Genomic DNA, 20,169 nt, shown 5'->3' with positions numbered 1-20,169 from the left:
GCATCAAGCGGCGGCGGGGTCGGCAGCAGCAGCAGCAGCAGCGTGGGCGGACCGGTAGACTACAGTCACACCGACACTCTGAGCCGGTGCGGCGGGCGGACAGCGGCAGAGGACCCGGTGTGCAATTCATACGGAACAGCAGTTTCACTCAGCTGATATTTGACATCTTTACAGGACGCGAACACCGCCCCTCGCTCACATCTGGAGCTCGCGCTCGATAGTGAAACTACTCTTCCTCGCGCCCGCGTCATGCGAGGCAGGGACAACTTATGAAGTGACCCGGCGTTAGCAACTCACCGGTGGAGCCGTCGGTGCGGTGCCGGGCTGCAGGAACCGGACTCGGTTGGAAGGTAAGCGCGGAACCACTGTGTGTCTTACCGAGCCTCGTCGCTTCTCACGCGGGCTGTCAGTCTGTCCCCGCCTCGCTGTTTGCACGGCGGGTTAGCGCCGGGCTGCCAGCATCTCGTCCTCAGTGCAGGTATGCAGGTCGCTGCAGTACACAGGATGGGCGGGGGAGACCCACGGGTGACAGCGTCAGTTAATGAGTGACGTGTACTCAGCTGTACACATCTGGAGCGGCTTCCAAGCCGCTCAAATTCATGTTCTTGTGAAGTCTCTGGCTAGGTTGTCATGACAGGAGTCAAACAGGATTGTTGAAAGTGAGAGGAACAGGTGTGTGTGTGTGTGTGTGTGTGTTAGGCTGTACTCTCCCTCTGTTTAGCGAATAGGGTCTTTTTGACAGGGGGTAGATTTAGATGAAATCTTGTTTCATTCTCCTTCCCATGATTCACCTTGTTTTATTGATGCCTTGCTTTACTATGGCTGGAAGCGAAAGGCGTGGGGAGCTTCATCATGGAGGGATGTGTGTGTGAGAGAAAGAGAGCATAAGGCGTTCAATATCTCGTGACCCACAGGCAAAATCCCCTCTATATATTGTACTACAAAATGCTGTAGTGCATCAGGTTGCACGCACGTACAGTACACGACGCGCACGCACACAAGTTGTAAGAGCGATGAATTGATTTGAGAGAGCTGCTGAGATGAGAGGGGGCAGTTCTGGTTGCTGGCTGTGCAGAAACGCCACGGAGACAATTAAACTACTGGCCCGTGTCATCGACGGTTTGTTTCGGCTTCCCGTTTGGAAAGATGGTAGGAAGCAGACTTTTGGGCCAGATGGCAGGAGCACGCACGCACACTCTCACACACACACACACACACACACACACACACACACACACACACACACACACACACACACACACACACACACACACACACACACACACACACACACACACACACATCTGGAAGAGTACTGGTCGTACTGAGTGAAACAGGATCAGCAGGGTTTGAACCTGTGACATGCAGCTGGAGACTCTGTAAGGACCTTCCAGACTCTCTTCTTCGACACATGACCAGCAATCGTTGACTTTTTTTTTTAGTGACTAATAATATTGATGAACCTTTATTAAAAGAAGCACACAGCCGCTCTGTGCAGCAGCCGGAGCAGACCGCTCATTGACTGCAGTCCACTTGTGCTGCTGGATCCTATAACGTCCTGCAGGAATGAGTTCTCAAACCAGAACGTGAGTCAGTATTTTTGCACTTCTGGTTCCTTCGTCTTGATGTCAAGGTCTTCGGTTGACACAAGATTTAAATATTTAGTTCTAGGACCTAAAATATTGAATAAATAATGAATTTCGAAGCTTTTACGTGTCTTGACAAGTGCTAACAAGTGGATGAATGAGACTACGAAACGTCATCACGCTGACCAGCGTGCCTTTACGGCCTCGTTGTGTTTACTTGTGCTCATGCGATCGTGGCGTAGTTCGTTTATAACCTCGCTTATTACCTCACGTGTTCCTTTGTGAAGATTGTCTTGCTGAGCAAAAGGTGTAAGCATCATAAACTTGTGTCTATCTAAACATAATAATAAATCTATAGCTCTTAGGGGCTCTTAGTAACTGACTATTTTTTATATATATATTTTTTATATTTAAACTAGTGAAAAGTGCACAATAGAATTTCTATATAGTCTTGTTTCGTCCCACAGACTGATAATCTGTGTCCAAAACTCAGAGATATTCAGTTCACTGTCACGTAAACAAACAAACGGATACAAACATTCAATCCTCTCATTTGACTTTGAGAACTGTAACGAGTAATGTTTGGCGTTTTTAAATGAAACATTCCATTCAGGTAGTTCCAATTAGCATCAAAGATATAGAAAATAGTTTTTTTTAAAGAGGAGTAAAAAGTCAAAACACAGTAAAAGTAGAAATGGTCCTTTAGTCGTCCCTTTCCTGAACCTAAAACTAACCTTAACCATTTTAACTTTAAACTGCTTGTCCTGACTTTAACACTCAAAATTACAAGTGAAAGTGGTTCACATGGTTTGAGGCCGACACACACACACACACACACACACACACACACACACACACAGAGCTCTAAACAGGAAGCTGACAGCATCCTGCAAGATGTAAATCGCTGCTGCGTATAACAAGGTGTGAACACAGTAGCGCCTGTGAGCGCGGTGACATTCTGCAGGTGTGTTTCTTGATGTCTTTGTCTCCCGCTGGCACACTGAGCCTGCCGCGTTAAAGCGTGTTCGAACAGGCTGGATGGAGGAGCAGCAATGACACTAGCACTAGGTTTATTTCTGGTGCCGCTGCTCTGAAATGCACCTTCATGTTTAAATGTGGAGAGCCCTCCGCTGCGTGCATCGGGGTGGAAAACTGGTTTGTTTCTTTTCCAGGAGCCCTCCAGCATTTTTTCATGGCGGCTTGCCTTCTGTGCTGTTTGTCTTCCTCGCTTGTGTTTTGTGACGCTGCTTGTCACTGCACAAGTAGTTATTTAGGATGCTGTCAAAAGAATTGAATCGAATTTTGACAAGTGATTGCAACTAAAGCAGCTTCAACAAGGAGCAGGAGACAACAGCATGTGGAGGATTGTACCAAACTGCCACGCTGTGCTAGTAGACGCACTCTTCCTTCAATGCCTTACTCGGCTTTAAACGGACTGCTTATACCAGGACTGTTTGTTGACAGACCTGAGGCATTTAAATCACCATCGACCTTTCCTGTAGTGTTTTTTAATCCGTTACAACGATGTCATGTCAGACGTCAGAAAATAGTGAAAAATACCCATCACAACTTTTGCAGATCCAAGTGAGCGTCATTTGAAAAGGTTTTTATCCCTCTCGTGCCGCGGCTTTAAGAGTGGCCGGTCGTTCCACCGCTTGCTGAAATATCTCGTCATCTATTGGATGAAATGCTTTTGAATTTTGTTCAGACATTCGCGTTTCCCTCAGGTTGAAGTGAAACAACTTTGGTGACCCCTTAGCATTACCTTTAGCACGATCATCAGGTCATATTTCGATTTTGTCCAATACTTTGGTTCATGACCAAATCCCTAGTGGCTTTCCCATCAGCCTCAGCTGTACTGTAGTTGTTTTAGTGCTAATCAGTGTACATTTGCGCGCTTACACACTAACATAAGCTGGTGAACAAGGTAAACATTATACCCGCTAAACGTTAGCATCTTAGCCGCGTTGTTACGAGCATAAGCATAAGCGTAATTAGGCCAGACTTGCAGATGGCACAATGATGACAGATTCAGATTTGTTTTTTAAGTGTCTCGTGGGACTGTGTATCAGGTTCCAACAGGCTTGTTGGTTTAGATTGCAGCACAAACAACACAGAATAAATGAATCCCCCCACAGGTTTAGCACATACGCACGTAGGTGTCTGTGGTATTTCCGTGCAACCATCTGGTGCTGGTTGCACACAAGTGTGTCGCTGTGACGGTGACATCAGCACTGCAGTTAGAGGGCGCAGATGGAGCAGATACCTGCCGCCTTCAGATGGCTGCTGAGGGAGTCACCGGTGTGAAGGAAAGAAAGGTCGGTTTAGCCGGTCTGCCGTCGCGGACGACTTTCGCCGGTAAGAATCGCGTTTTAAATCTTGATTCTGTCTCTGTGGCGTTGATATCGTAATCAAGAAAAAGATGAATGTTTCTCTCTGTCTCTGTCTCTCCCTTTCACTTTCATTTCTTTCTATCTGTCTCTTCTTTTCTCATCCTCCCTCACATTGTCGGGCTGAGTCAAAACCTGCTGCAAGAGCACTTCTAAAACTCAGACGATCGAGAAAAGAACACAAAGCAAGTTCTTGCATCCTATTTTTACTCTACAGAACAAAAGAAATAGAAATGTATCAATGAATTTCATTTCCCTTTTTTCGAGGTAGAGACAGAAATAGCAATGTCGAGGGTTAACCAGACTCAAGGATCACAGTGGTAGTTTGCGCATACGGGTCGCTGAGAGTTCATCAGTGGATCATTGAAATAAGGGTGTGATGAATAACGGGAAAATGTGCTGTCATTCGGTTACTTTGCATAAAATACATACTAGGTTTTCATCAGCTGGGTTGACGCTGCATGAGGGGGTTTCTTTACTGTCTGAGGAAAATGTCAGGAAAATCCTTGAAGAGTTGATGTTCACTGTTCATGTTCTGCTTCTGAATAAGTCAGCTGGTCCTGGAGCTGAGCGTATAGCCACCACAGACCCGTTATAGAAGGGACCGGTAGCAGGTCATTCATTTCAGAAGACCATGGTCGACAGATACTTGTGCGCACACGTCCACTTTTTTTAAAATTTAGATTATTATTGCTGTGCGATAATATTGAAACATTTTCAGAAAAGTGGTTAGCAGAGATGGTTTAACTCACATACGCACCTGCTTGAGCTGTTCGTATCTGTTGTTTTCCCACCGTACAGTTCAATGCTTATATCGACTCAATATGCAGAGTTTTCAGGGATTTCTGTAATTTATTTATTTTTTTTTTTTTAAATAAGTTGCTCTAGTCACGGTCAAGTTGATCTTCCCATGTCGACCCTGTCAACTGTAAAAGTGTCACCTAGAAACATTACAAGTACTATTGGTTGGAAATCACTGTTTTTATACCATTTTACTGTTCTGCAACATATTTCACAATGTATTCATCAAAACAATAATGTTAATTGTTCCTACTGGTATTATGTGATAGGCGAAGCTTGACGTCAGTGAACCACATTGTTGCACTGCGTGTCATGTGATGTCGGTTTTTGTGTCAATCCCACATGAGCTGTCCCTCACTCGAGCAGTAAATACAAATCTGCATTAATCTGCATTAATCAGCAACAAATGTCCTTTTTACTCCTGTTTCAGTTCAAAACTACGGTGTCCAGTGGGAATTAGTTAAAGGTCGGGACATCCAAAAGAAACTTTGTTGGTATTTTCATGGTATTTGTCGACTTTAAGGGAATTAATGCCAGCCTCTTCAATTTGGAAGTTGGTCATGAGATATTCTCGAACGGGAACCAATCGTCTTTTTCTCGAACTTGTAGCAAAAAGTCTGGATGAATAGCAAGCTGTCAAAAAGGAATTTTAATCTGCCCATTATGTGGCATATACTGGTCTCCAAACTTGACTGTCCGCTTGACGACAACGCTGTCCCTCCGGCCAGAGAGACTCCAGAGAGGCTCCAGACTTCTCCATGACGATCCTGAATGACTCTTCTCTGTTTCTTCGAAGCCACAATTATGACCTCCATTTTTCCCTCTAAATATTCTTTTCAGAGCCAATTCTCTCTCTCACCCCGCTATCTTGCACTAATGTGGCATCTGTGGGCAATTACCATTGGGTTCTCATACAAAGGCCAGCCAACAGAGGAAGCTGTTGTATTGGCGCTCTCAGCGTGAGTTTGCTGGCTGCGTCAACGGACGGCAGGAAGGAGGGATGGTGGGGGGGGGGGTGGCTGCTGAGGAGGTCTATTCATGTCTCCAGGCGAGGCTATACTTGAGTAGACTCTTATTGTGGCGGTGACCTTCCTGTCACCATGCGGCTGACACAAAGCGGCTTCGTACGGGGGTCGGCCCGAGCTGCTCTCTTTGATTCTCATCCTGTCTGTCAACGCTTCACGCTGTCTCTCTTTCCACGTGTGTGGCTGTTTTACAGTGTGGTTTAATGATTGCTGAATACATTCTCCTCATTTTATCAAACAGCCATTCATTCTTAAGTGACAGATTTCAATTCACCACAGTGGGGTTAACTGACTAGACATGACAGGACAAAGACCCATAAAATACGTAGTCGAACCTTAACGAAGAGATTATAACGACGTTTACGGCTATATTTAAACTCAAGGAGTGGTTGCTTGACCTTTAACTTTTTTGTGCGATAATCAGAAGATGTCTGTGTGCAGTGTCGTCTTAAATCTTTAAAGAGAAATGCTTTCCATTTCTTCTTCTGTACTGTGTCCTTGAGAATCTTCCAGTGGATAAATAGACACAGGCTGTGTGAATATGTATGACCCATCTCTTAGAAATAACATTAACATACTGCAAATTTGGTACATTTTATTGGACGAGGAAGGGCTAAGTTATTGTTTTGGTCTCCACCAACTCCTGAGTTTTAGCTGCTAAACGCTCCTCTATGTTCTTCAGCTACCTTCGTCAGCTGGGTCAGTCCCATGTTCACCAACATTGTTTCTCTCATGGGACTACAGCGTTCCTTATTCTACAGATGTGGTCAACATCTGGTCGATCAACTCCTCTACTGTTATCGTTTCTGCATTTTGAATAAGAATTGGTTGTTTCAGAGTGAAGCCTGTCGTCAACAAACTACAAAAATGTTGCTATACTGTTGACTTGAAAGTTATGTTAGAATACTCGTAAAGTTTTAAAAAAAAGGACTTGTACCTCAATTACATAAACCTCATGATTATAAGTTTAGTTTGTCCTGTTTTGTTACAAAATTGTTTTGGAGTTCTGGCCTTTTCTTGGATGTTTTGGAGCTCAGTGTGTGTTTCTTGGCAGAGCAGCCGGCCAGCAGGTCGTACACGGAGTTCAGCAGCGATGCACTCTTCATTTAAGAGCGCTGGTGTGTCTCGTGCAGCGTTCTGTAGGATTGAGTGCTACATCCCAGTTGTACTGTATCTGCATGCTCTCGGGAGGTCCATTAAATGGGCCAGATTACACACAGACTGTAGTTTTTTTTCAGTTTAGCTATAATATAATCTATATGGCCTGGTAAGTCCCCACAGGGCAGTTTAGCCTCAGTTACTCGACTACATAGGATGGTCCTTAATGCTGAGAATATAGAACAAAATGCCATAATGATGATGCCAAATAAAGTAAGAAATGCTAATATTTTAAAACAGACACATTCATTGTTATTCGAGGCAATACCCTGCTGTAGAAGGAGAAACAAAGAGAATTAGTTTTAAAGGCAGCATTACAGTAAAGTGATGCAATTCCCTGAACTTTACAGACTGTTCTAGCTGTTCTATTATTTGCCTTATCCCACTTAGCCATCATATCCACATTATAAATGATTATTCATCAAGAATCTCCTTTTGTGAGAGATTGTCACCACGATGTATTTCATTTTCTCCATATCGCTCAGCAGCACTACTGTGAAGTAAAAATAGCCTGCATGTACGAGCCTACTTTCACTCTTTCATTGTGCACTCTGTTAGTGCTGTGTCAGCACAAGGTGTGTCATGCTTGTTGAGGCCGCTCTTGTTTTGATTGAGCAAGATAATGGGTGGGCCAAAAAAAATAAAAAAAGACGTGAACAGTACACAGAAACCAAAAAAAAGAAAGAGATCCTCTCTCTCTCTCTCTCTCTCTCTCTCTATCGTCCCTCATCTTCCATCACACCATCCTGCAGTCTCTGGCGGCTTCTGTCACCAGCTTCTACTTCATAAGAGACCCGACTAGCGGAAGGGAACCAGACGTCCTCTCTGCGGAGAAAGAAAAACTGCTCCCTCCTCTCAAGTCCTCTACCTGGCACAGTAGCTGAGAAACCATTAAACTCTCTCCAGTGGCATGATTGGCAGTCACATGTGCCACGAGCTGTTGGAACGGTGTGAGTGATGAATAGCAATGCTGGCTTTTTCTTTAGGGAGTTTTTGGATGGGGGGAAACCGGAGGGTTGGCGCTAAGCTTCCGCAACGACGCCATCGGTCGGGACGATGTCATCACATTATTAGATTTTTTAGTGGCTTTTATCTCATTGTTGTCATCACCGTCGTTTTAAAATGTGCCTCTTGCACACTCATCTGTCTTTTCCCTCCACACAGTATCATGCTGTTTATTCTCATGCTTTGCTGCAATGGATGTCCTTTTCTTCTTTTTTTCCTCCTTGCTCCTTTCATCTTCTCCCAACATGACATAAAAGTTTCCATCCCTCTCCATCTGTTGTTGTATTTTCCTCTTCCCTCTGCCTTGACAAACATCAGGTCATCTGCAGACGAGTGAGGCCCGTTGGCCGCAGCTTTTACAGTCATGTTAACGCTGTGGTAGAACATTTGCGACCGTAACGAAAAGGGAGCTTTTGATAATGTCGCCAGGGTTGACTGTCAACAATTTTTTATATCAAGCCCTGCAAAGATCATACCACTTCTTCTTTTTTTTCGTCTTGTCTTCCTGTGCAGGCTGCTTTGCAAGATGTGTGGGTGTGAGGTGAAGTGCCGTGGTTCGTGTCTTGAGTATTATCAGATTCAAAAGCAGCTTTCCCGCACAACCACACGCCCATCTCGAGTAACGGAAACACACGACAGCCTGTGCCAGTCCTTTTATCGTCCCTTAATCACTTTCACGGGAGACATTTCTCACAGTGACAAAGATCTGAGACCTTTTTTGATTACGCAAAAGAAAAAGTGGCGGAAGTTTATCTCGGCTTTTGCCTCGGCTTCAAGTCGCCAATTAAATCTCTCCGGCCGACGCAGCCGAGTAGTAGAGTGGAGAGAGATGATTGCGCTTCGAGGCAGACAAAGAATGTAGGCCTGACCTCTGACCTGCTCTGATTGTGTGTGCTACTGTTTATCTCTGTACAGTTAAGCAGCTTTTTTTTATGCTTTGCGCTTATTCATCAAGGCCAAAGGACATTGTACCAGAGGAGAAAAAAACACATCTTTCTTAAATCATATGAGCAATATGTGACATATGACAATGTCTCTGATTGTCCGACCAATAGTCGAAAAGATATTCCATATAGTGATACATAATGTAAGAAAGGGAAAAAGCAGCACACACACTTTCACTCATCCATCCATTATCTCTGACTGTTTATCCTGTTCAGGGTCGCGGGGGGGGGATGCAATATTTTGCGTCATTGTATATGCAATTGGAACAATTGGGGGGCGACTAGCTCACTGGGCTAAGAGGGTTGTCTGGTAACTGGGACGTGTTCTGTGTCGAAGTGTCCTTGAGCAAGACACTGACCCCCATAACGGCTCCCTGTCATGGGCAGCCCACTGCTCCCTGATACAGGGATGGGACAAATGCAGAGACAAATGCAGAGACACATTTCCCCCTTACTGGGATGAATATAGTATAATAAAAAAAAAAAAAAACATTCATGAGATGAGGTCACTGACATTGTAAGCTGGATAGATCAGCCATAGGAAATAAGTGACATGTAAAAAAACAAACAATATTTTGCAGGCTTTTGCATTGACAATACTGTACAACCGGTCTGACCTCCATGATCACAGCGGTCATGTCGATCACGCTGCAGCAGGCACCATAAGGTGAAATGGGATTCAGGTTACTTTACAGGACTGTGAGGTGTTTGCTATCTAGTTGGACACATGCTGCAGCGAGACCGCAGATCTAATCTTTCTGCATCTGGTTTCTAGTACTTTGGTAAGAAAGAGACGTTAGCAACTCGCACAAACTACTCATCTTTCCGTAATGTTGCATGGCAGTTACTGATGATCAAGCTGAGACTGAACCGAAGTGCCACCAATAGTGGCGGAGCAGCATCGAATAGCAGACGGCGTATTTTTTTGCAAGCTTGCAGCTTTTGGTAACACTTTCGATGTCGCATTTTAACATCAACAAACAATCACAAATGTCAGCGTCAACGAGAAGACTTGGAGCTCCTGCAACGCCACCGGATTGCATTTGAATTTCTACTGTTTTATGGCACAGCAGGAGATTGCGTTACAGAACGGGGCGAGGGCGCATGGTTTTCTCCAAAAGTGGAGTTGAAGCTTTTGAGAGGTTCTCTCCATGCATAGCAGATGGTGTAAGGATTGAAAGGCTGACAAACCCCCCAAAAAAAACACACTTAGGAAAGTGAATGAGGAAACCAAGTGTCACGAGGGAGCGTCAAAGCTTCAAAGGCTTTTTTGTGAAGAAACCCGAGCAGTGACAAAGATACTCGCTTGTACAAAATACTACATTATTTCTTTTCTGCATTCGTTATACCTCGGTTTCACCTTTGTTGGTATGTTTAAGAGAATGTCACGCACACAGTAGCTTCAAGCAGCTGCTTCCTGTGCGTGTGGTTTTGTCGTTTGTGCACGTAGGACGGTGGGACACGTGTTGGCGCGCCGCAGGGAGCCGAGGCGTATGATTGACTAATGAACTCACTCTCACTCCTAATCTGCGGTAACGTGATGAAAGACAGACACCACGAGACAATCAAAGCGCCCTTTAGACAGATGGCTTCCACTCGTCGAGATCCTCGGCGTGAGTCCGCCAAAACCTTTCAACTACACAGATGGATGTCAGCGTTTTGAATCAGGAACCAGCGTTGCGTCATGTATCATCACGTATAACAGGAAACTGTATGTATGGTAACAAATTATGATAATGTGGAGTCGCGAAAGCCTCAGGAAGTCAAGAAGTCAAAGTGGAATTTGGACGAGATATCGGTCGGTGAAGAGATTAGTGCTCCTCTGTTTTCTCTGTCGATGCCATTTATCATTTATCGTTTTTCTCTCCGAGATGACGATTGCCACAACGGACATACCGCTCCTGTTGTGGCAGATGTTTAATCATTTATTGTTATTATTGTTTATCTGTACAGCTCTCACACACACACACACACACACACACACAGACACACACACAGACCACACTACAGCAGAACTCTGGAAACAGAACGGAACACGTACTGTGTTATGACTGTAACATCTGGCGCAGATGAGAGCCCAGAGCATACGTGGTCCTATGGGGGGGGGGGGGGGGGGGGGGGGGGGTTGGAGGGTAAAGCACACGACATAACTCACCCTTAATCTAAGTGACCTATTCGTGCTTAGTTACATCACAGCAAACGGGATGATAGAGAAAAAAAAAATGCAGATGTACAGTTTTTTTCAGAGGCTTCCAGCGGCAGGGTTATGTGGGAACTGTGGAACAGATGAATGCATCGTTTTCAGAAGCTTTTGATTCATTTCTGAATGCTCCAAATGAGTTTCTGTAATCAATTTAAACCTAAGAGGAAAATAAAAACTATCCCCGAACAACATTACATATTTGTCCCTTCATATCCTTTAGTGCAAAGCCTCACAGTGCACAATAGCATGCTACATGCAGGGTGCTTGTACCAATGTGCAGTTCAAGACTTCAGCTTTCACCCGGAGCCGGCCATTTTCGGACAGTTCCCATGGCCACAACCTCTGAAAGCAGCGTCCTGCAAAAAAAAAACCTGCATAAACCCTAAAGTTAGAATGGACCCAGTGGTGTTGTTGGGCAGGTTATAGTGCCTGTTAGAGCAGAGCAAACGCTGGCGTGATGAAGTTCAAACCTACCTGAGCATTAATCTGCTGCTCGGTCCCCAACCAATTAACTCGGAAGTGCTCTGGTAATTGACAGTTTTACAGCGCCTTCGTCTTGGAAGACATAAAAGAAGACGATTCTTCCCCCACTGCAGCATTCACCTCCCAAATAAAAATAAATATCAGTCTGGACCTTTAAACAGAGACTGCACAAATGAAGCCAGAGTAGGCAAGGTTGTTGTGATTTATTCTGGCTCATATAGAGCCAACATCGGCTTTTCAGTCATGAACAGATTTTGGTAGCCGTTGTTGCTTGATGCTAATATGCAGGTGAGAATCTGATTTGACGAGATAGCTTCAGACAGAGCAATCTGTAATAGCTGCAGTGTCACCAGCAGCAGAATTCTGTTGGTGACAACAATGAGTGGATTTGAATGAAAAAGTTGCACTACCCTGCAAAAACTCTTTAAGATTTGTCAAACCATAATTCTGGCAGTATATTAAATCAGCATTTATAAAGAAATGAAAGTAAAAAAAAAATGACTCTGAGGTGGAACCGGAACACGAGAAGACAGAAAGAGAGAGAGAGAGAGAGAGAGAGAGAGAGAGAGAGGGGGGAAAGGGAGGGAGGTTCAGAGAATGAAAGGAGACGGAGCAGAGATTAAGTTTTGGACTGCTTCACATAAAGATCCAATCATCCATCCGCTGAATATTAAAGCCTGTTCACATGCAGTCGCAGTGAGTCTTCTTGCCACAGTGACTGTGGGCCTCGGCATCAAAGACCAGAGTCAGGGAGCGGTGTCGGGACAAGTCTTGCTTGGGTGCCAAAGGGATGCCTTCCTTTCATTCTGTCCTGGCATGTCAGGAAATCCCCCCCCCGTAAGTAAAAAAAGATCCAATTACGCCTTTTTTCTGCTACAATCCCCTGAGGCTGCAGCGCTGCACACAAGGCAATTTCCTGTGATACTTCTCAAAAGGTAACAGCCATCACTTGGCATCATTGTCGGTGTGATTTTCTAATCCTTGTTTTATCAATCTCAAACTAAATAGAATAAATAAATAAAAAGACATTGCTTAAACGTTAAAGCCCAGCAGTTGACACCCAATCAGGCGATGAATTTCACTCCTTCTGCTTTGAAAATGAATAACTTCCTGCAGGGTTCCGATGACACCGTCGCAGCGATACCGCCGTCCAATCAGGGGCCAGTATGAGCCTCTGCGGCCTGACAGCAGGAGCGATGTCATGTGGTGTGCAGCGCGGGGATTACAGCCCCTAATCTGCCTGTCATGAAAACCCAACTAGAGAAAAAAAAAAGAGAGATCATGATGCTGGGTGTAGGATGTTGGAATCAAGATGAGAACCTCACGGCATCTTCTTCTTTAGCCGGATGGAGAATTGCAAAAAGAAACGTGGCGTGTGAGGCTGAAGCAAAGGTTGTCAAGTGAGTGTTTGCTGTATAGACTGTGAGTGTGTGTGCAGGTTTGCATGTGCACCATGCTTCATTGTGTGAGCACATCTGCGTCTGCGCTGCTGTCAGTGTGTACATCAACACACACTGGGTATCACCACTGCAGAATGGGCAAAGGATGTGGTTCCTGATTGTCCTGATTGAGGGTTTCTCTTTGCAGGGGTGAGTTTATCCTCTGTGACCGTAAGAGAACACACTGACTGCCACATGTGCCCACAGAGACCACAACACACGCTGACACGGGCAGCTGAGAGGCAAACGGACCCAAAGTCACTTTGTGCGTTTTAGTGTCGGCCTACGTGTGTATAAACACTATATATATATATATATTTTAACATGTCTCCCAAAAATAACAATTGAGGAGAATAATTCATAAGTTTTCTATTCAAAGCTATTTGTTTAGTCAGGGCTCACAGTTTAAAGCTACTTTGCATATTTCTTTTTCGGTATAATGTTTACCATGTTCGCCATCTTAGCTTAGCGAGTTAGCATGCTAAGATTTGATAATTAGCTCTAAACTCAAAGTCAGCCGATGGGAATGTCATGAGTTTAACACGTATTCTGTCATAAACGAGTACGACAACGACGTTTGTGCGAGAGGAAAAGTCAAGGGATCACCAAAGTCATTGGGATTCATTCATGAAGAGTAAGGTGATCCAGTACGAAACTCTACATCTAAATTCCCAGAGTCAAATCCATCGTAGAAGAGAGAAATACAAAAATCCCCACCTCGGGTAACCTCAGTAGATCAGTATGTCATGAACAAGCCATGATGTGTTTGACAGCTTCGTTGTGCTCTTTGCTGTGCGCTACTGCTTCCATCTATAGCTGAGTAATCGCACTTTTATATTTGTCCAAACACACACAATTCCCTGAGAGCTGCAAGTTCACGCCTGTTCCGCAGGCGTTGCCGCACGGCTTCCTGGGAAATGTAGGCGATACACAAGAAAAGAGAATGATATCATTTAGTGCAAAATAGGCGCCGAGACTGATTGTATTGTTCAAGTGAGAGAATCGAAAAGGGGGATTTTAAAAGAAAGTAGTGCAACTGTGATTCTGTCAACCCGTTCTGTCCGTATCGAGAAGTCGTCCAGCTGCCTCTGTGTTCAATATCTTTCATCTGTTGTTGGACTCGGCTGATGCCAGATGTTTGAGTATCGGCTCCAGCGCCGCGTTTGGCGGAGGAGATTATTGTTCGGCTGATGGCTCTATGGAAAGAGAGGGGAGAGCCTGTCATTTACACCCAGAGCAATGAATGACAGAATGATTCACAGCTGAGGTCTACAGGAGCTCCTGGTTGGTGGTCGGTCATTACGGCTCACCAGAGCCCCATGCAGATGTCCTATTATCCAGTAATCGTCTCTCCGCTCCACTACTCAATGACTTCCCCTTGGACCGTGCGCTATAACCAGACTAGAGGAATACTAATGTTTTCTCTAGCTGAGCTGCAGCACAGACACATTTATTCAGAGTAAATGTCATTTGAAAAAACAGAAAACTGGGGAACCACAAGACCAAGTGTGTGAGAAGAAGACACGCTATACAACTACCAACCAACTACCAATCAAGGCTTTTATTCACCAGACCATTATCCCCTTTGTCTGGTCCATGATACCTGCTTTGCCTTCAATAAACTGTATTTAAAATGTTCATTATGTGACCTGTTGCTTAAATTGACAGTCGATATTAGCTTATTGAAGATATATTGGTATGAGCTATATGTTGGCCGGTTATTAAGCGTAAACTGTAGTAGTTATAGTCATAACCTAGAGATATGCTTGCTTATGCGTAAACGACCCATTGTACCAAAAATAACCATGAATTTCAAGTGGTACATTTGCCACCATTTTCATTGTCAGCTGCATTATGTGCTGTGTGAGAATGGACATGATGGTCAATTGGCCTTTGTTTTTGGGGGCGTGGCGAATTCCGCCCCAGCACTTTTAGCTCAATGAGGTGAGGAGCTGTTCAGTGCAGGATAACGTGCTGTTGTTCCTACAGTATGTGGCACCAGTGACACAGTGAGCAGCAGGAAGCCTCATTTGAAGCCTCATTTGCACTGGTCGGCTCACCAGCTTTTACAGAGATGGAGAGATGTCTCGTCTATACTTCCGCTGAAACGGTTAAGCAGGAAAACCCCTTAACTCTCCAAATGCCTTCTCTTACCCATAAACCCATTGACGACAGGATGAGTGGAGGCTTTGGCTTACTGTTCTGTGGCTTTCCCTCTGTTTGTGTAGCTCGTTCGATCTATCAGGCTCTCTGTGTCTGCTGCACTCACACCACTTGTACTTGTATGTAAAGTCTGTTTAAAAAGCATGTGAGCACACTCATCAGCGAGTAACAGCATGCGTGTGTGTGTGTGTGTGTGTGTGTGTGTGTGTGTGTGTGTGTGTGTCTAATAAGACAGCCCTGCCTTTGAGAATCCTGACGCCATCTTGTGGCGTTGAAGCTGCACTTCAGACCTTTCAAACCAATACTCAAATCACCTGCACCAAAGAGGCTCTGGTGGCGCAATCGGTCAGTGCGTTGTGCTTCTGAGACAGTAGTAAGCAGAGGAATGCTAAAGTTGTGAGTTTTAGCGTCACCTGGAGCAGAGAAGATTGCGAGAGACGAAGGTGCTACAAGCCACACCATGGCTCTTCTCAGAAATTCATCTGAAGAAGCTCCAGTGGCGCAATCGGTCAGTGCGCGGTACTTATAAGACAGTATTCAGCAGAGTGATCAGGTTGTGAGTTCGAGCCTCACCTGGAGCACAGCAGCTCATCCTCATGTGACATATGCAGCTGCTTGATTCTTGTTCAGAGCATCAGTTAGTTTTACCAGTCAGGTGTAAATGAATATATATGTTTCATGTATTGTAATGAGTATCTTTCCTATGACAAGGCCATCTTGTGTTGTTGAAGACTCACTGCTGCCCTTCCAAAACTTCCCTAGATTGTCCAATTTAGTCCAGCTGTGGCCTGCATCACCTCAGGAGCACCTGACACCATGCCGCCACCGACTATAGTCAGGTTAAGGGTCAAGGTGACGGGATAGAGTTAGCGCACGGTGGGCGTAGCATGAAGTGCTACAAGCCACACCTTGACTCTTCTCACAATTTCCTCTGAAGAAGCTCCAGTGGCGCAATAGGTCAGCGCGTGGTACTTATAAGACAGTATTCAGCAGAGTGATGCCGAGGTTGTGAGTTCGAGCCTCACCTGGAGCACTGAAGTTTTAACCTGGGACGTCAGTCACAGCAGATACTCTGAACATGATGACACTCCACATGAACAATAGCATTCACACTTTGTCATTGTTGAGGAAAATATGACAGTGCGCATGTGATACTCGTTACACTCATTGAGCACACCTGTGTTAATATTAAGCTTTAGGAGAATGACATGCTCAGGTGTAAATAAAGATATATGTTTCATGTATTGTAATGAGTATCTTTCCTATGAGAAGGCCATCTTGTGCTGTTGAAGACTCACTGCTGCCGTTCTGAAACACCACTAGATCGTCCAATTTGGTCCAGCTGTGGCCTGCATCCCCTCAGGAGCACCTGACACCATGCCGCCTTCGACTATAGTCAGGTTAAGGGTCAAGGTGACGGGATAGAGTTAGTGCACGGTGGGTGTAGCATGAGGTGCTACAAACCGCACCTTCTCTCTTCTCACAATTTCCCATAAAGAAGCTCCAGTGGCGCAATTGGTCAGCGCGTGGTACTTATAAGACAGTATTCAGCAGAGTGATGCCGAGGTTGTGAGTTCGAGCCTCACCTGGAGCACTGAAGTTTTAACCTGGACAGCAGACACTCTGAACATGATGATGTCATCATGTTCAATAGAATTCAGATTTTGTCATTGTTGAGGATAACCAAACATATATGTCAGTTTACATGTGACATGTCATTACAGTCATTGAACTGTGGGTAAAGCTTAATGTTAGTAAATACAGATATATATGTATTTATGACACAGTGAGCAGCAGGAAGGTGCTGAGGTTCTGAGTTTGTGCTTCACCTGACCAGCTCAGCAGCTAGATAATACACAACCCCACGGGAAAAGGAATGATTATTGTTTGTGTTGGCATTTCATATTAAAAGTGGCCACTGAAAACTTCCTCATTTGCACTGGTCCGCTCACCAGCTTTTAGAGAGATGGAGAGATGTCTCGTTTATACTTCCGCTGAAACGGTTAAGCAGGAAAACCCCTTAACTCTCCAAATGCCTTCTTTTACCGATGAACCCATTGACCAGGAAACAACAGGATGAGTGGAGGCTTTGGCTTACTGTTCTGTGGCTTTCCCTCTGTTCGTGCAGCTTGTTCGATCTATCAGGCTCCCTGCACTCACACCACTTGTACTTGTATGTAAAGTCTGTTTAAAAAGCATGTGAGCACACTCATCAGCGAGTAACAGCAGCTCTGTCTGTCTCTCTCTGCTCATTCAGGCCCTGTGTGTGTGTGTGTGTGTGTGTGTGTGTGTGTGTGTGTGTGTGTGTGTGTGTGTTTGTCTGAGTGTAAGAAGACAGAACCTGATTTTGAGAATCCTGACGCCATCTTGTGGCATTGAAGCTGCAGTTGTGCACTAAGTTTTCATCAAACAAGGCTCCAGTGGCGCAATCGGTCAGCGCGCGGTACTTATATGACAGTTCACCGAGTAATGCCGAGGTTGTGAGTTCGAGCCTCACCTGGAGCACAGTAGTTTTAATCTAAGCTCTCCATCACAGGAGATTGTCTGACCATCCTTTGGGAGATTATTCTAGATGAATCATTCTGCTAAATCCACATTCATCAGCTCATGCAGTGAAACACCACCTAGACCTGCGACGCTCTGCTTTTCTGATGCAGCTTATTTAGAGAAGATGCTGAAAACGACGGCAGACTAGTAGCTTTAAACATTCGGATTAAGCAGTTTGTTTATTCGGGCATTTTGCCTCCACACTGGATCCGTCTGAGCCCACAACGGGGAGATGTGGATTACCGTCTGTCCGCTGTCTGTAATTACTCAACAAAGCTGGTCAGTTTTTGGCTTTTGATGGTTGCTTTCGCCTGCCATGTGTCTGTGACCGTATTTTGACTGTGTGCGCGCGTTTTGTTCTACAAACCCAATTATTTTGTTTGTGCTTTCCAGCTGGCAGGCGTAGGGCTGGGGGAGGCCTAGCGAGCATGGCTGAGCCGGGATGCAGGAACAGCAGCCTGCAGAGGAAAAAGCCGCCATGGCTCAAACTGGACATTCCCACCATCCGGCTGACACCGGACGACACGCCCACACACCAGGTAAAAACACGTCGGAACAGCAGCTCTGCATTTAGAGTCGTAGTTTAGACGAGTGGAGGAGACTACTCAGCCAAATTTGGCGTCTAAATTTGAAGTTTTTATTATAAAAGTTCATTCTCAGACACTTTAGTTTGACATAACATAAAATCCACACAACTTGGCAAAGAGGGCATCATCGATCTGTGTGTGTGTGTGTTTTGTCTGTGTGATGCAGCCGGTAAAACGGCTGCGCAGTGTCAGCATGCCAGGCGAAAACCCTCAGACGTGCATCGCTGCCTTGGAAACATCCAACAACTACCTCAGACCTCCTCTGGAGAGATTGCCTTCCTTCACACAGTCTATGAAGAGGTTAGACGCACACACACACACACACACACACTCTTCTTTCCTCTCTGCTCATTTCCTCCGGCTGCTAATGTCTTATGGCTTCAGCCTGTCGTATACTTTCTTTTCCACTAATAAATCTTTAACGAAACTAATTTAAGCTGCAGCCTCCTTTCTGATTTAACACAAATTAATCTTGCTCTCTTTTCTTCTCTCTTGTCCTCCTTTTTCTCTCATGTTGCTTCCTTCTTCCTTCGTTCTTTGGCTTCCCCGTCCTCCTCTCCACACACTGCATTGTGCATTAAGTGGGAAAAGGGTGCGCTTTGAGCGGGTCAACACAGTTCCCCCAAAGGGCCAGAGGGAGCCCAGGAGGGAGTCAACCGCCCGAAGGCGGTCCTGCATCCCCAAGATACTGACCCGACGGCGTTCATCTATACCCAAACAGATCATCAGGTACAGGAAAAGCTGGAGCAGGGAGGGACAGAGCTGATGACAGCAGTTTAAAGGTGTCCGGTTTTCTATTTAAAACAGTATATTGGACGGCAATATTGACCAAATGCTTTGAGGCAAACTGAGCGGTGTGCCTGTCATTTAAACCCACAGTACTTTCATTTAAATTCTAGTAAAGAACCAAAAGTTTCCAAAGAAATGAATGTGAGGTTTATTTTTGAGAAAGTGTGTATGATAATAATATACACGCAATCTAGAATAGTTTGATTTGATGGAAGGAATGGTGCACTCATAAGTAATAATTCATATTTCAGTATAACCATCATCCTGCTTAAATAAGGAGGTCAAACAATGATATATATATATATATATATATATATATATATATATATATATATATAATATTTTAAGAGAAGAGGGTTTTTCCAGCCTTAAAGCTAAGAGGAATATTTTTGTTAACCATAAATCAAATGGCTTTGTGCATTTTGGAAGGGGCTGCTGGTAGTGACCCATCAGAGTATATGTCAGAATAAAGTTACAGCTTGTTTCTGCTGCCCCCAAGTGGCCAAAGAATATGACGATGCAGCTTTAAAGCGGACCATATTTGACCAGAAATGTTCAGAACAAATAAAATAAAGATTCACTGCAGAAAAACAGCATTGTTGAAAAATGAACTATCTAATGATGTACGAGGCAGGTTGAGGAAAAGCGAACATACCAACGGCATACTGTTTTATTTTGCACAAAAATCCCATTAGCCACTCTTTGTGCCACAGATGTGAGGCCGTGAACAAAGTCTATGACACATAAGCTCTCACACACACACACACACACACACACACACACACACACGGTGTATCAGTATCAGTCCAGGTGGCACAGGACCACATGGTTTGAGGCAAACAAAATAACACAATTACTCATATGGGCTATCTGTGCGCCTCACACAGCATGTTGGCCACATCAAAGCACTAAATTGAATACAAATGTTTGAACACGGGGGCCAAGACTAAAACCTAGAAACACTGTGTTTGAAAGGAGCGTCTTAATGTCTCAACTTTATCATGCCAAGGTTTACTAGCCTTGTACGTGTGTGTGTGTGTGTGTGTGAG

General features: G+C 44.7%; 1 protein-coding gene across 2 annotated transcripts in view; it reads left to right on the top strand.

The window, feature by feature from the left end:
* rhbdf1b (rhomboid 5 homolog 1b) overlaps nt 1-20,169 on the top strand; it is a 32,268-nt gene continuing 12,099 nt past the window's right edge. Inside the window, exons 1-3 of one of the 2 annotated variants that reach the window (XM_079182601.1) lie at nt 1-350; nt 18,138-18,283; nt 18,498-18,631. In XM_079182601.1, coding sequence (XP_079038727.1) covers nt 18,173-18,283; nt 18,498-18,631 — 245 coding nt within the window. In that variant the 5' untranslated portion in view covers nt 1-350; nt 18,138-18,172. Of the gene's footprint in view, nt 351-3,840; nt 3,945-18,137; nt 18,284-18,497; nt 18,632-20,169 lie in introns of those variants that run through there. The other variant, XM_079182600.1, reaches the window with a different exon arrangement.

The sequence above is a fragment of the Pholis gunnellus genome, assembly GCF_910591455.1.
Source record: "Pholis gunnellus genome assembly, chromosome: 21".
NCBI lineage: Eukaryota > Metazoa > Chordata > Actinopteri > Perciformes > Pholidae > Pholis > Pholis gunnellus.
The sequence above is the reverse complement of the archived record's forward strand: the minus strand, read 5'-3'. Positions and strand labels throughout refer to the sequence as shown.